Source organism: Diprion similis, chromosome 10, assembly GCF_021155765.1.
Source record: "Diprion similis isolate iyDipSimi1 chromosome 10, iyDipSimi1.1, whole genome shotgun sequence".
In the NCBI taxonomy this organism is placed as follows: Eukaryota; Metazoa; Arthropoda; class Insecta; order Hymenoptera; family Diprionidae; genus Diprion; species Diprion similis.
This window is the reverse complement of record NC_060114.1, coordinates 21622383-21639708: the sequence shown is the minus strand read 5'-3', so window position 1 is coordinate 21639708 and position 17326 is coordinate 21622383. Positions and strand designations below refer to the sequence as shown.

The 17326-nt window shown below is 42.5% G+C and overlaps 1 protein-coding gene across 1 annotated transcript in view; it reads left to right on the top strand.

Annotated features, from left to right (window-relative positions):
* Positions 1-17326, top strand: part of LOC124411126 (Down syndrome cell adhesion molecule-like protein Dscam2) — a 49885-nt gene that overhangs the window by 16160 nt on the left and 16399 nt on the right. The window contains exons 2-7 of the mRNA XM_046890041.1: positions 1507-1827; positions 2996-3157; positions 3407-3556; positions 8550-8667; positions 13651-13894; positions 14874-15078. Coding sequence (XP_046745997.1) covers positions 1507-1827; positions 2996-3157; positions 3407-3556; positions 8550-8667; positions 13651-13894; positions 14874-15078 — 1200 coding nt within the window. The remainder of the gene's footprint in view (positions 1-1506; positions 1828-2995; positions 3158-3406; positions 3557-8549; positions 8668-13650; positions 13895-14873; positions 15079-17326) is intronic.

Genomic DNA, 17326 nt, shown 5'->3' with positions numbered 1-17326 from the left:
TGGGAAAGTTGGTTTGCATTGTTGGACCAACAACGGCGAGCCCCGTGTCTGTGAGACACAACTGCACAGACGCGTCTGCCCACTGCAGACTAAAAAAAGTATTTTAAGCCTCGAGGAGAGATGAGCCGTGATAGCGGAAGAACGCGGTTTTTCCATACAGCGAGATGCACTCGACGGAGCTTAATTGAAGAATACTCTCCCCGGTGCATTGCGCATTGCTGCACGTTCAATCTCCGCGAATTGGCTTCGCTTAGGGTGATCCTAAGACGTAGAAAATCGCTTATTCTTCAGGCTACAAAACGCTTCAACGAAATGATTACTTCTGAGCAAAAACTGTTTAACAAAAAAACCATAGAAAAAAAGCAGCTGCGCATCAATTAAGTACGAGAGGGAAGAAATGCTTGTAATTGCTTGTTAAAAAGTATTTGAAAAGGTACTACCTCATCAGAATATCCACACAATAGCCAGGCTATCGCTTGAGGATTCCCTCTTTGAGACCCTCGAGTGCACCGAAGGGTGGAGCTAGAGTACCCCGGAGACTAGCGTACAGCCGGCCACGTGTGGAATCCACTCGAATACACCCTAGCTCCACATCCCAATCTTCACGTCATCTCAACTATGATGAAGATGTGTTTCATCAACTGCTGAGGAACTCTCTTCATGCTGCATAAGCATAAAAACCAACGTGTACCCGTTCAACAATTTCTGAAAACCTTTGTGATTGATAATTTTAATAACTTGACCACACTTGTGCTCACAGATACATGTTTTTCTGAATACATCGATTGATATTTAGGTTTCACCTTGTCTCTGGAATTCCTCATTCCAGACTAAATCTCCTCGGTGGCCTCTAGCGTTCAAAGATTTGGAGAATAGTTTAGACAGTTCAGAATTATTATGACTGTAGTCATCGTTAAAGCTCTTAAGATTCTGTGCACCTGACATGCATGAAATACCGAATGCAAAACTCATAAGGAAGGTGTCCCAGGTCGATCTCTCCGATTTGATTTCTCTTGACATATGTTATAGTAGACGAAAAACTAAGCAGCACGTATCTAGTTTTATCTGCCATTGAACACTTTAAGGGGGTGAAATCATCCTCAAAAGTGAGGCATTTCGAGGGAGGATTTGGTACTTTTTTTTAAATTTGAATTGAAAAAATTATATTTTTCACTTCTCGGTGATGAGAAAACCTTTCCAGTTAGATTGGTTGAAAAATGTTATGTTCTTGTAGGTGAAACTGCCAAATTGCTCATTGACATGCTTTACTTTGGAAGGTGGTTTCACCCCGTCAAAGTGGTTAATGGCAGATAAAAAAAAATACGTGTCACTTAGTTTTTAGTCTACCATAACATATTACAAAAGAAATTCAAATCGGAGAGATCGGTCTCAGATACCTTCCTTGTGTGAGAAATGTCGATAAAAAAAATCATGATGGGGACGGAAATAATCCTCCACCACTGTTTGATCGAATTAACTCGTAGATGTTTTTGTGGCTTGTTTCAGGGAGTAGAGCTTCCTACGAAACTCAGGGTCCCAGTTTCACAACAGAGCCATTATCGAGGGTGGAATTTACGAACGTCAGCGGAGGCAAGGTCGAATGCACCGCGAGGGGCAATCCTGCACCGACGGTAGACTGGCTGGCAGCAGACAGCGGGAGAGTAGTCAGCATTCCCGGGATCAGGCACGTGCTTGAGAATGGCACCATTCATTTTCCACCCTTCGAGGCAGAAGCTTTCAGACAGGACGTTCACTGGGCTATTTACAAGTGCACAGCGGTCAACAGTGTCGGTGCGGTCGTCAGTCGAGATGTCACCATCAGAGCGGGTGAGTGTTACCCTAACAATAAAACCGATTCGGAGTCTCGACCGAATGCCATGACAGAATCTTTAATTCAAGTATACCTAATTCTTGTCCTCCTTCACGAAATTATCGTTTGCGGATGGAATAGTGCGAGAAGCAAATTTCTTCTGGAAAATGGCGAAAGAGGTCAGACTTTGGGGGAGAAGATAAAATTCAAGAAAAATGGTTTAGCTTGAAGTAAGAGAGGGTGTGTGTTGGGTGATTAATTCACTAGCCTCAGAGCACGTCAGAAGCGCATTCAGACTTCCGTGGTCATAATTATGCTCCATCCATCAATCATGCTATATCTTCTCCTGACTCTAACCGTTCACCGAGAAACAAACGTCACCGCGCTTCTATATCTTACGGTTAAAACATTAAATGAAGACTGTTGATCATGATCCATTCAGCTCTAATCCGTCATTCACCCGGTCTTTCATTTCCTATTTTGCCCCGATTTATGAGTGGGATCTGTATTCGCTTGTGGAAATGTAAACGTGTACCATCTGTGATAGGAATCGGACAAAACGAAAATGACAATGTAGGAAGTGTGTGGTCCAATACTCATTTTCTCTTGGTACTCTCAATGTCTGATATTTCCGATAGCCGGAACTGATATTACATCACATCGACTAACAGTTATGTTTTTACAGTGTATGTCGAATGGCTCGGGCCTACGTCTTTTTTTTTTTTGACCGAGCAGATTGTGAGATTCTTTAAATCAGTCATGTTCAACGTCGGCACGTGACTATTTCGCAATATTCATGGCTTATAAGCTCGACGTAACGTGAAAGGCGAAGCTTAGAGCGCAGAAAGTAAAATGCCGGTTGGCTTTGTGCTTGGCTGGGTTTTCTAGTAACGGACGTTTCGCATGCTTCCGAGTAGGGAGGCAGGTTTAGAGGGTTGATGAGTGGTTGGTGAGTCTGCTTCTGCCTCCACACCTACCTCGTTTCCTGAGTACGATTCGAAGGCAGAAAACTCAGCGCGTTTTTACGCCGCGCTAAGGTCTAGTGGTTTTTAGAACGGCACCGGTGGGGTCCCTTCTTGGCCCCGTTCAAGAGGCCAGATATTTCTTTTTCATCTTTCTCTCTTTCTCTCTTTCTCTCTCTCGGTCTTTCAAGCCTGTACCGTTTTTTCTTGGTGTTTGTTGTAGTGGTTAATCAACGCTATGACGCTGAGGTTCAAAGTCCTGGCGGTTTTTTGGGCAACAACGTCCTCATGCGATGCAGCGTTCCGAGTTTCGTACGCGAGCACGTCACCGTTACTTCCTGGCTACAGGAGCCGTCTTTCAACATTTATCCGTCAACGATAAGCGGTAAGTTGATGAATCCCATTTTTTACTATCAACTATCAGAAAAAAGGACCACATTGTTGAATCATTTGTACTGAAAATGATAGGTAGACAACAGTGAATAGAGTTTGATGTGTAACATTTGCGTAAAATGCGAATGTAAAAGTTGAACTCAATTCGAGCAAAATCCCCCACAATGAAATTGTTTAATTTGAATAGACACGTCAAACACGGCATCAAACCATTATCGAGTTCCCGTTGTTTGTTTTGCAGATGGTAAATACCATATGCTGCCCACTGGTGAATTGATGATAATTAATGTATCGAGAAGTGACGCTCAGATGACCTACAGATGCAGAACTCACCATCGACTAACCCAGGAGCCAGTTGTCAGTAGCAACGTCGGTCGGGTTCAGCTAACAGGCGAGTACCTATAATTCAAAGCTCAAATTCCACCGAATAATCATACTGTTCACCAAATAATATGCCTCGCAGTAGTTAAAAATTATACATTCATTAATGTGATCACAGAGTTTAACAACATCGCGGACAGAGTCGGTGTATTATGCAGTCCATGAAATGAATTATAATACTTAACTAAATGAGCATACCCTGAGAACGGAATAATCCTGTTACATGTTACCACGCATGACGAAAAGTTCTCTCGAGGCTGTTAATTAAATAAAAAATTCCGCTCTTCTTCACGGAATTATATAACTGGTATACGAAACGGAAAACGAGGATGGCAGCTCGATAGGGCTGCGTTGGTCTTCTGCAAAATTACTTCACGATTGAAAATACCGTGAAATCATTCGCGATATCTCCATGTTTTATTCCCCGCTCAGTTATTCATCTCAACCATTTAATAAGACGTACGTATCTACGGAAATTTGTGCACCTGGGTTCCCTTTGGCCTCAGCTAATTATAGGTTTCCTCGTCGATAGTTATCTGGCTCGACAGTCTTGATATAGGTAACCTAACCCCATCGGGTGACCTGAATCCGACTGATCGTTCATTTCTGAACATTGCGCGTCGATCAAACCGTTGAATAAACGCTTCAGCACTAATCGTGAAAGCTGCAGTTTTGCTCATCGAAATAGTGTAAGTGGAGGAAAAATTCTTTGGGTTCTCGTCTCCGCTGTTGACAATCAGTGTTGAGTCGAATGGCCCGCTGCTGGATCCGCGGAAATGTACTTTATTTGATTTCTATCTATTTGGTGAAAGCTTGGAGCCACCGGGCTTTAGCTAGGCGGACAGAAGGACTATCGGAGGCGGGTCTTTCATAACTCAAAGTACAAGCTGCCGTTGCAGGTGGCATCCTTGTGAAACCAATATATCCCTCGCAACCACAGACGCAAGTACACAAACTGCGGCCCATTCCTTCGCCCTGGAGCAGTATAGAGCTCCTTGTATTGTTAGATCAAGTTCAGTGCCTCGTCTCGCTTCCTCAGCCAACCATCGGCGTGAGATCTAACCTAAAAGTCGTGCGAAACACATGCGGAGATTCCTTCGAGTGAGAGTTGTTTCGACCGCTGCACGTGGCATATCAGAAATCAAATTTTGCTGTAACTCACTTCCGTTCTCACTCCACAAACTCCGATTAAAAGTTCCTTGGAAGTCGTTGTTCCCGAGACATGATACGTTGTGTGAACTTCGATCGACATTCTTAACTCCACCACACAAAAGTCATTCTGAACTTGATCTTTCGTTTCAATCTTTCAAGGATAGAACCAGATTTGACGGTTCTACTGCTAACGTCTACGCCATGTTTGAAAGTTTCCAATCTTGCTAAAGCGGATCGTATTTTTTTTGCATTCAAGTTCATGATTCTTTTAAAAAATTTATGTGATATAACTGCGCTTTGTGTGCTATTTTTTATTTCATTTTTTTTTCGCTACTCCCAACAGCGTTGTCCCATGAGTTAGCCGATCAGTAAAATTAATCTTCACTAAAACCTGGATCGTGATATATCCGCAGTAACAGACTGTGACACAATAATTAAAAATTCCAAATGAATACTGTAGGTACGCACAATCGCAAGATTAGGATGAACCACTTTGAACAGGGATACCAAATCTAAATCCTAATTACGCCCATCGAAAAATCCATTCGAATTTCAAGTAGGGTCCCACAGACATTTTGAAACACCATGTCAGATTCTCACCCGCCACGTACAAACCCATATCACATTTATATTTCAGCTGCTGTGTGGATCTATTCGGATGGAATACATTTTGCCGAATCATAATACAAGCACTGGTATGAACCGTATTGTTCGCGATGTATCGGAAAGTTTTTTTTACCAATATTCCAGTGCGTTTCGGACCATGATTCCAATTACCCGTCGGCGGGTAATTATAAACACTGAAAGCCTCTCGTGTTCAGGTCCACCGCGGCTTTCCGTACACTTGTTCACGGGTCAGCGGTGTTGTGTGTTGTTTTAATCAAAGATATCGCTGCGAACAAGCGTCCCGGCTTAGGAATCAATTATTATCAACCCTTCCAAGTGCATGAAATGTCGCTTGGCTTTTGCCTGTGGATCTCAAGGCTACAGCTTCACCATAAAGCGTGTTTGAAAACACGAATTTACGCGTATTTTGAAACGAGCAAAAATGCGCCACAAATCAAAATAATCGATAAAACGAACAACAATCCTAAAAAGGGATTTAGTTACGTCCGTGTTGAGAGATATAGGCAACTGTAGAGATTCGAAATGATCCTATGCCACGGACCTTACATAATGGGGGAAAAACAGTGATCAATGATCGAATTTTTTTCCTCCAGGTTTCTCACATATAAATCAAGTCCACTAAGAATCGAGACAGACATTAGACGGATGTTTTATCGAAGAATAACAGCAGTTGATTTCAACCCAGCTTATGCAAAAAAGTAAAATGTGGTGAAAAGCAGAGACAATCTTGGAGCCGGAATCTGCCTTTTAAATTCCTCATAGATATCGTTCGAAAGCGTCTAGCACCAGCTTATACGGCAATTGGATAGGGACGATAAAAGGACGAGGCCTTTCAAAGTACGTTGTGAGCTCCTCTTCTTTCTCTGCAACGTCTGAAACCTTTCCGGAAATAACGATGACGCTAATAATATGAGAAAGGACGGTATAGCAGTCTGGGACTGAGAATTTCACGGCACACAACGACGGGGCTGCAGTGCGTGGTGGTTGGAGGAATGTCCCTGAGTTGCCTGAACACACCCGAGCCCGTACTACTGGAATGCAGGGAAGGATAATTAGCCGGGTGACTGAAGTGCCGGCATCTCGAGAGCTCTCTTTCAAGTTCTTCTCAAAATCGGAGAAGAGTAACGCCGCCGTGAGGGAATCTTATTATTCCGGCACCGATCGCCTCCGCTTGTTCATTCCTTACACTTTTTATTTAGTCTCGTGAGTTTGAGGTTAACGATGTCACTTTAACGATGCGTGTTTAGAAAAATAGTTAGTTCGCACCCTTAGAATTAGGATGGTTTGAAATCCGGCAAGTAAATCGTAACGCAAAAGACATGTTAATATTTCGAATAGCCAACTCCTTGAAAGACCTATAAAATTGTACAACGACTTATTCCATCCTGTTTCGTTACGTTAACGTGACTAACTTCAGTCATGTCGTGATTCAGGATTACCGTTACAGTCAGCGAGAGAAAAGGATTCTGTTTACCCAATGTTCGGCGGTTCATTATTGCGGCATCCCTTTTCTTTCCTTCGACCCTTCGTGCAAGCACGGCAATCTCGACGATGGTTGGTATTCGTGATGAAAGAACATATCGGATCAGACAACGGGCGTAAGAGTTACGGATGATTATTAACGCCTGTGGATATCGCGGCCTCGCGTGTTCCGTTGTACTTGTGTTTTACGAGGGTGAAAAATCGCTCGGTATTCATTCCGATGCTCGCCCTTCGGTAGGAAAAATATTCTTGCAATACTCCGTAACTATACCTACGTGTATAGCCGGTACCCATTATCCACCGCCATAACTTTCCATTAGAACCGAAGCTTTCGCGGAGACCTGTACACATGCTTTCGCTACTTAATAACTCGCCAGAATATCTTTTCACAATGTCATGAGAAATCCTGATACGATCCATCCGCAATAAACATTCGTTATGAAACAAGATGAAAAGACAAACTACATGGCAGATGATGATATGTAAATATGTCAAGTACGAAACTGATTTGAAAGAATTAAAAAAAGAATGACAATTTTTTACGAATCTAATTATGACGGACCCTCGAACAAATATTATTATTATTGTTGTTGTTGTTGTTGTTGTTATTCTATACCGATATGACTGCTCGATGTGCAATTTGAACGGCGAAAGAAAAATTTGGCGTGTATTGAAGAAGTTGACGAAGAAGCTCGCGACAGAGATACTCTTAGAGTTTCTTACTGCGGGTCGGGTAACGTCAAGGTGCTGGGTCAGCTAACTTCTTCTCCAAGAACTCGGAATGCTTAACGGCTCTCTCACAGACTCGTATATCTCGGTTTATTTGCTGCTCCACTCTCCAGCCTCGGCAGTAGAGTTTAGACTCTGGACGAGTCCGGGGATTACGAGCGAAGCAGAAATTACCGATAACTAGTCCGGCTCCTTTTCACTCCCATTCGGGACGTCGGTGCACTAGACGGGTAAGGATGAAAGATTGCCCTTCTGTCGTAGTGCAAATTAAACCTCAGCGAAGAAGCATCGAGAGAGAAAAATTATACGGACGGTATTGTACTAATATGCACTTTAGAAATTACACTTGTGTACAAGCCAGCGCAAATAGCTGTAATCATTATCGCGGAATCACTCGATAACGCCTCGTTCGGTAATAACCTATCAATATTCATTTCAGTTAGGTAATCGAACTTCCAGCGTGTGGGAAGCCCTGGTACGTCCATACATTCTGGAACTCCATCATCTGCAGTATCAGCCCTCCATCCCGATTCTTCGGTCATTAATTACACTTGTCAATTTCAGGAATGTTCTCTCAAAATGCTTCGTTTAACCCTTTCATGCATACACTTTTCTTACATGCGAGTCGCTTGAAATTTTGCATCATGGACTTTTCGGCATGCTGATTCTGAATTTGAACTTGAAATTCGAAAATTCAAAATGGCCGATTCAACATGGTGGCCAAACAAAAGCAACTATTTGAAGCAACTAACTATAAAATATTTTGGTGTGCATCAAGTTTGTGTAAAAATGCTTTTTTTCGTGGAGAAAAATTCGACTTTTGACCATTTGTTTACATGTGATATTTTTGCAATAAATAAATAATTAAATTTTATATCTTTTTTTTCTTTTATTCTTGGAAATATTTCAGGGACGATGTGGAACGACAAAACTCGGTAGTTGTTACCAAAAATGTAGTTTAATAAATAAAAAGCACGAATTAAAGGGTTAATGAGCTGTTTTTACGCCGACAGAAATCCGAGGATCGATGCCACCGATACTCAACGAAAAGCTCCTCTACTTTTCCGCCCGCCTCGAAGATACCGTCGTCATTCCCTGCGTGGCCTACGCAAATCCACGTCCGGAAAACAGGTAACGATGATAAAAAATTGTAAACAATACCTGCGGCTATACGAGTTTTTCATCTCGTCGCTGGAGGCTGCGTGATTTGTATGTATACGCTGTACGCCTACGGTGGTTGCATTATAGAAATTGGCTATGCGCAAAGCTTGACGGAGCTCGAGAGCCGGAAGCCGCCTTGTAATTGTGAAATTGGCTAGTGTACGTTGTTAACGTGACGAAGCTGATCCCGGCTGTGCTGACCGCAAAACGCGAAATTCCCCTGGACGCTTCAATTATCGCAATCAATTAAACGCATTCAGTCGCCTTTGCTGCGCTTGGCCGTTGGCCAGTCTGCTACCCGGCATCTAGATGCATTCCACCATTCTGCCAGCTCCGGCATCTGGAACCATAATTTGGTTTGCCTGGTTCGACTTCACCTACCGCGTATACGCCTGCAGTCGATATGCGCCATTCTCCGTTACCACACTGTGACAATGAATCGTTGGAATGTTTCCTTGACACAATGATATGCTATACTTTCTTGGATTCGTTTTTTGTTGAAAACTACAGCGGTAGATTTTTTTTCACTACTTGTTAACCGGTTGATTGGTAATGAATTGTACATGTACATTTTTGAATAAGTCTGATATTTCTCTGATATGGATTTGGACGGAAATTTTTACACTACCGTTCGGGGGTTGCTGCATCCGAATTTGAAAGCGGATTTGAAAAATTCAATATCAGGGATTCAAAATGGCGGCTACAAATATCGGTAATCAAGACTAGGCCTCGGCACGCTTGTACCAAAACGTCAAGAAGTCGAATAAGTCTTTTGAAACTTGTTACTCGGGGGTTTTTGGGGTCGCTGATGATGAATTCATCATCAGAATTGAGGAATTGGAAAATGTAGGATCCAAAATGGCGACGAGTATACGTGTGATTTTTTCCAAACTAGGCTGTTAATCTGAAGTTCATCACTCGGTGATTTTTTAGGTCGCTAACTACGAATCCAAAATTGGAGAATAGAAGAAAAAAATCATGAGCATAATAAATAGTAAGAACTTAGCTATAGTCTAAATAAAACTACAGGATAGCTAAATCTATAAATAAAACTAAAACTAGCCAACTAACCAGCCTTCTCACTAATACCAGCCGGATGCCAATATAAAATAAGAAATAAAGTCAATTTACGGCTAGTCTCTGGATTTGCTAGGGATCACTTTTCACGCTCAGGAAATGGCAGATTTGAAAAATAACTTTTGCAACGGAATCGGAGACCCCCGAAAATCCCTACAGGCGCACCAAATTTCGAATTGGTATAACAGCAAAATTCATAACGAAACTGGAAATTTACCCCGACTCACCCCTATTTCCACCCTCAGGGAATGGCAAATTCAAAAAATAAGTTCTGAAATAAAACCAGGGACCAAAACAAAACCCCGAGTATGAATTTTTGGCAGGAAAATTGGCAAACTCGTACCAGTCAACCGGTTAATACATTTTTTTTCTTGAACAATCAACGTTTTTTGTGTGGTAGTATTTTTTCATCTTTATTTAATGCACGTTTTTACAGGCAAACGAATATTTCTTATTTCTTCTGCTGGCTCGTGAAGATAGAGAAATTCTCTAACAGTATGGATATTATGCGAATAACTTAAATCGTCTGAATCTATCGAAGTTTGCCTGGTGAATTATTGTAATGTAAAAATTTCTATTCGTTTGTCGATGCAAGTGGCGCTATATTTTATCCAGAATACCGAAGCAAGGTTGGGTCATTTCCTACTCTCAATACGCGTTCGGTTTTGATTAAGCAATTGTAGAATAAAACCTGACATCGGAAGACGTAAAGACGACAATTCAATACTAGCACAAAGAGGTGTTTACTTTTGTTTTCAGCAACTAAAATCAGTCGTGATTCTGTTATTTTCTCACTCGAAGACACAGCATCCAAGTTCGGGTAGAACTCCGTCATTTAATCACGGCTTCTTCTCGTGTATGAGCTTAATTCGAAATCAGCTAACTAGTACGGAAAAGTAAAAAATTCGTAGCGTGTTTCGTATGCTCGTTAGGTTGAGGGTGAAGCGGGTCGCTCAGAGTCGTTAACGAGCGTTGTTAGAGAGAATTAACTCAAATATTGTTTCTTGCAAAGGTACAGCTTATTGTTAGCTCTCTTTGCTTTTCAGCAGTATACCGAGATTATTATTACATTCCCTTTTACCTCCGCCATCTTTTCGTTTACTTCTAAGAAATACTAATCAGGCATATATACATGTTGAATATCTCGCTAAATTTCCGATCCCTGGAGTAAAAAAGATCAGATCGCTTCAAACGTCAATTCGGACGTTGAATACCGTGTAGCATCTGCCATGGCTGGTGGAAATCGATAAACTAATTTGATATCCTTGTTACGTGAATTACCTTGAATTGGTAACGTTTTTACTTCCTACGATACCAAGTAACTCGATATCGTAATCAAAACGAGGCCTACTCGGAGCCCACTAACGTAGCATTCAAGTTCTTAAGCAATTAGTGTTAATTGCGACTTCCCCATTCTCGGATGTACATACAAATACTTTCGCACTAGCCTGGTAGCCTGAAACATGAAAACATAATAGCATGGCTCATTAAAATTCCGAGTTTCTACCTTCTACACAGTTCAAGATGAAATTTCTAAATTCTAGCTCAAGAATAATAAGCCCACTCGCCAAAAATTTATTTTTCCTTCTAGTGTTACGAGTCGGTTAACTTTCAGGCAAAATCACCTGAATCGAAAACCCTGTTCCACGTTTTTCTTGGGAAAAGAAAAACTCGTTGAGGAGAAAGCACGCAAGACGTTCAGTCATCTCATTATGGAAACGCGATACCTTTTAAACACAAAATGCTGCTCGGTGGGTTTTATCATCTGTGCCTTGAGCAGCTCTCACCTTCTGTGATCGTCGTTACCCTAGCGAATGTCGATATTCTCCCTCGAGAGAAGGAAAAAAACGCAACGAGAGAGGAGAAAAGAAGGAACTATATTTTCAGGTGGCTGAAGCAGCTCGGGATAGCTGCCAACAATATCACTGTATATAACCCGACCGGGAATGCGCACTCTTGTATTTTCCATATTAATGCTAATTTTAAACATTGAACCTCCCTCTAAGACCTTCGAGGGTCCATGAGGAAGGGCCAGACCTCCTCTTCGTACGTGATGTCGGATCTCGACTATCGCCACTTCGCCACCGCGGAGGCTTAAAACACTAATCGATTAAATCCAACGGCTGCAGCTGATGTAGATTCCTCGTGAAGTTATCAATTTAACAGGGATCAGAGGTGGATGGAATTTCAATGCAAACGATTTTTTCTTTTTCTTTCTCCTTCTTCTTCGCCTTCTTTTCGAGTATCCGACACCCCGCTCGCAGCAACGACTGGTAACGACATTACCGCTAATCTATTGCTTCCCGCGATAACGGGTCGCCTCGTTTTAACTGGAAAATAAACAACCAGATCTCCAAATTAAACGATCTGGAGTTGACAGGATTATAACGCGGTTGGGACGTCGGTTTGCAGCTCGATTACGCGAACGAGAAAAATTATATGCATAAGAATTGGAGGGAATCATTCGGTAGGTTAAGCCGCGGTCGTTAAGTAACGTAAGCCGTTTTCTGGGTCCAAAAGGCTGACGTGGGTAACTTTTTTTGACGCACGGTCTTATTTCACCGATTTTATATTATCATGTTGCAAGGACTCGCTGCGAAATTCCTCAATGGCGAAATGATGGCTTCTTTCCCCCGAAAATCCACTCGCCAGATCCGAAACAACTCACCGATGAACTATGTCGGTAAAACAGTTTCTTTTGTATCGACAAATAAGCTTGTCCAGAGAAGGTAGACGCATCTGTCCTTCTTGTTAGTTTTTAGTTTATGACAGGTCTAACTAATGCTGTATTTTATAATTTTTAATACATATTCATCGGGTCCCTAGTAATAACAATAGATTGCAACAATACAATAAAATGTCGAATTATCGCTCTTCGGATCCGGTCAGGCGCGGGATCAGCCAAGCCTGGCGAGTGTTGCGAACTGGCAGATTTCCGCGGATGTGCTCGAAGTGATGTGGCCCACCGCGCCTCCCTGAGAGCGTGGGCTTGACTCGACGGAGACAGATTGGCACAGAAGCAAATCACGCTGATTACGAATTCTGCTAGTGACAGGGCATCAAATATTTCACTTCTGTGGGTAAGCCACGTGGCTGAACATCCGCGCTCACGGATTCCGTCTACCAACATCTCTTTGTCATGTCCGTTAATAATGGTACGGAAGTTTACCAGACATGGGTCGACTGTCTAAAACCACGGCGCTGTTTCTCCATTCAGTTATCCTCATTTTTAGCGACTTGTCATAATCCAGTATCTAATCATTTACGTGTTCAGTCAATTTATTTTCAAAGAATCATCGACAGGCTCAAATCTTTGGTGCTTAGCTCTTGCTGGAGAGTCAAAAAGTTAGAATTACTTATCTGCTCCTGCTCCTCGCCCAGAGGAATTTTTTTTTAAAACTTTTTCCGCAAAACCCCTCAATCCCGTCAACCAAGCGTTAAATTATTTTTCAATTTCGTTTCACTGTTTCAAAGCGGTTTTATAACCGATCATATATCAGTGAGAATATTTGATATTTTCAGTAAAGCCTCACTGACTGTCTCGTTCAGGGAATTTTCTATCGAAGTAAAGAATCAGTGATGTGAGTAATTGGCGAGTAACACAGCTTGGAAGTTTGCATAACCGTTTTGTTTGACTTTCAAAAGAAATAAACGCCGAAACATTCTTGCGTGCGGTAACAGACATAGCTGGGGGTGTAGTGAACAGGATGGGCCGAATAAATCGTCAAATTTTCCACACTCATATACCACGGTTCGAAAATTTCAAGATTAATGGTTTATTTCATCCGACTGCCACGGTGGGCGTCCATCTCTATTGCCACTCCAACGACCAACCAATTTCCCGGTGATCGATCTTGACGGTGGATTTACTCTTAGGTGGTACTACAGACGAAATCAAAGAGAAGAGCCTGTGGAGGATTCCTCGGGTCGGTTAACAGTGCGCGATGGTTCGTTGGTCATCCAGGCCGTCCAAGAAGCCGATGCTGGTTCCTATCTTTGCATTGCGAGCAACAATCAAGGGAGTGAAACCCTTGAGGTTCGACTGACCGTCTCGGCGCCTCTGGGAGTCCACGTTCAACCGGCAATCCAAATCGTTGACTTAGGAAAACCGGCCTATTTGGTAAGTGAATTTGGAACGAGTCAGAATTGTCTTCTCTCAGAATTTTCTGTGGTAGAATATCCTCAATTATAGACCAGAACCATGCCCGGTACAGGAGAGCAGAAAAAAACGAAATGGTTGTCAATGGCAGTCGAAAAAGTAAAATTATGACTGCGATAGAGACGAGTAAAAAGAGGGGTAGAAGAGAAGGTAAGTTGATCGCGAGAGTTGGAGATAATTAGCCGGAGTAATTAAAAGTTGTCCCGCCGAGTTCACCGAACTACGCGTTTGAGGGTCGACTAAATACGCGGAGCCACGAGGCTACGAAGTGGCTCGCAAATAGTAGATTAACTCGCTGATGTCTGCGATACGACAATTGGGGCTGACTGAGTACCTACGGTAGGAATTTTTCACGCTACTGTAACTCAGGCTGCAGTCACGGGTCGCAGAGTCGTTTTCAATTATGGGGATGCAAAAGTTGGCCGACTAGAAATTCAGATCAGTTCGATCCCGCCGTGTACCATGCAACATCCAACGCGATGCACGAGATCGCATAATACCTTGGTGCCAAAGGTGAAACAACTTAAAAATTGGCGTATATCAGTTAATGCTACGTTTCGGTTGCCGAGATTCGAATCTATAACCATACGAATTAGCGACACTTGTATAGTTGTGAAACTCTCCACCAGAGAGCAGAAGTGTCGCTATTACAACGCACCGATTTTGATGTGAATGAACTTATTGATATGAATAGTTTCCTTCAAAGATCAATGAATTACCCCCTTTTAAACTTTTGAAGGTTTGATTTTCCTTCCCTTGCTCGTACTGAAAATAACTGTTCTTTTAGTTGTGTCACCTTTGTAGCCAAGGTGCGAGATTAATCCAGAATCCGCGGACGCTGAGAGGCGAAATTATGGAAGATCGCCCAGCGGTTAACAAATTAAGACCAAGCTCCGCGATGGCAAAAAAACTGTCTTTGACACGTAACCACCTGTTCCAGACGTGTAGCGCCAACGGTTTTCCCCAAACGGCTCTCTACTGGCTGAAGGATGGTCAGCCTCTACGCACCGGCACCAGGGTAAAGGCCCTCTCCAGGGAAAGGATATCGGTTACATCTGTGGCGAGGGAAGACCGCGGAATGTATCAATGCTTTGTTCGCAATGAACACGAAATGGCGCAGGGAATAGCTGAGCTACGACTTGGAGGTGAGTGCAGTGCGAGTTGTCTTGTTGGGTGATTGCGCGTGTTTTTCTTGTTTTTCATGACAGATTTTGGATTCCTTATTCCTTATCCAAGAGACATTGAGTGGCGGAGAATTATATGAAAATTTAATTTGACGTGATCCCACGACGTTTGTGCAGGCCTCAAACAGGCATTTCTAACGAGGCAATAACACGGCAGTATTGTTTTATGGTCGGGTGGGAAGGACACCCTTCTATTTGCTCGGTGACAGAGGATCGACCCTCCTTTATTCAGCCACTGTCACGTTTCACGGACAGACTCCCCTCTGCTTGTTTTTGTTCGACAAGGGCCAATTGTCTTGGTACGTTAATCAAAACCCTTCGGCTTCGGCACATGATTCTCGGGTAGGCTGTTGTTTATGAGACGAACCTCACAGAAGGTTTTCCAGAATTATATTATTTTAGGCCAGATCGTTAACGATACCTTAGACTTCGAAGGCACTCGCTTTTACCTACGTTCCGACAACCCCGCAATTTATAGAGGGTAGAACCTCGCCTGTTCTCATTGGCGTGTGAAGTTTCTCGAAATTTCTTGAACCTCAAGACATTCATAGCCATTTTCCAATATGTAGTTCAATTTGTGCCCCAAAAATAGTATATTGTGGAACCAAGAGGCCAAATCGATCTTTTCGGTCCGAGCGAAAGTTTGCAACACAAGTCATATTAGTAAATAATTTCGCGAGGCGAAAAGATCGTTGCCTCCTTGTTGCACACGATTCTTTGTATAACAAGGTTATGCGTTTTTCTCACGAAGCACGAAATTGAGGTCAGGGTCGCGTAATATCATATTTGAAACTGAAGATTTGTACAATGAAAATATTTTATAATTTTTCTTCGCCTAATCTTAAATGTTTTTATCGGCCTGTCAACTGATTTATCGTTTTTACCTTGGAACACTAGACAACGTGAGACAATTATGAATTCTCAAAACCGTCCCTAGCTTCCCAAACATTTTTCAGATATTGGAATAAATATACATCATATCCTCTGATATTTCTCATCTTTCATTGATTTTCGGAGTTTGAACTTTGCTTCGGGAAGACAAGGTATCCAAGGTTAGTCTACCCCTCAATCGATTACGTCGTCTGACAGATTCTAACCTCTTTGCCTGCTGATGGTAGCGTTTTGAAGACAGCTTAGGCTCCGTCAATTTTGCTTTGCCGTGAGAACCCTGACAGTTTAGGCTCACGCTCAGACGCAGGACAGCTCCCTTGAATCGAGATTTTCAATACTCCGCAATAGATATTGAAGCATAATGAGTAAAACATGTAAGATGAGGCGAAATATTCCGGTATAAAATGTAGTATTCCGTTAATAGCTTTACTTCCGCGACCCTAATTTCTGCTTACTCCTTTTAATATCACTAATCATCATCCAGTCCGAACAAAATCCCTTACGAGCATCAGAGCATCATTCATCACTCGCCCCAAGTGCCCAACTCATTATACTGCAAGATTAAGCGAACAATAAAACTGGCGAGGTATTAACGTCAATGACCACGTACTTCTCGCTCCACAAAACACTGGGTGAAATAAACAATTGTTCTTCGTTATGCGCGTGCTTTTACGTCTTCAGTAAGTAATGTGGGCCACGAGTTGCAGCAGTTGTGCTGCGAACCTAGAATTATTTCGTCTCGGCCACCAATATTCTCACGGCTTTATTATTCTCTCGAAATTCATTGAACAGCACAACAATTGCATTAACCAGCACCCATGCCCATCTCACCAATTTCGCAAGTTTGATTACTCAATATTCTGCAGAATTGCAATCTCATTTACTTTCCACATCGTTAAACAATTTGTAGCACGTCTCAAGCTCTCCCGATTTTGATAGAAAAAAAGTACAAAACACAGGAGATTATAGCTTTCGACTATCTTCTCCCTGCGCTCCGAACAATGGAAGACCTTCCGATTAAAGCCTGACTGGTCAAGCCCGTCTTAGAATTTCAAAACTTTCCCAATTCTGCCGGCTTTCTCAGCTGTAAGGGATTTCATGGTTCAATAGCTCACCGGTAGCATTACTTCACTCTGAAGATTTTGTGTACGAATATGTGCGTACATTCTCCACTCCAATCATGGCCAATGATTCCAATCACGACCGAAATTGTTACGGTACGCGAGACTTCTACGACCGTTCCGTAAAGCCATGCTGATTAGCCACTTCTCACTGCGGAATAAGCCCTCCCATCAACATTCGCTAAGGCTACGCGATC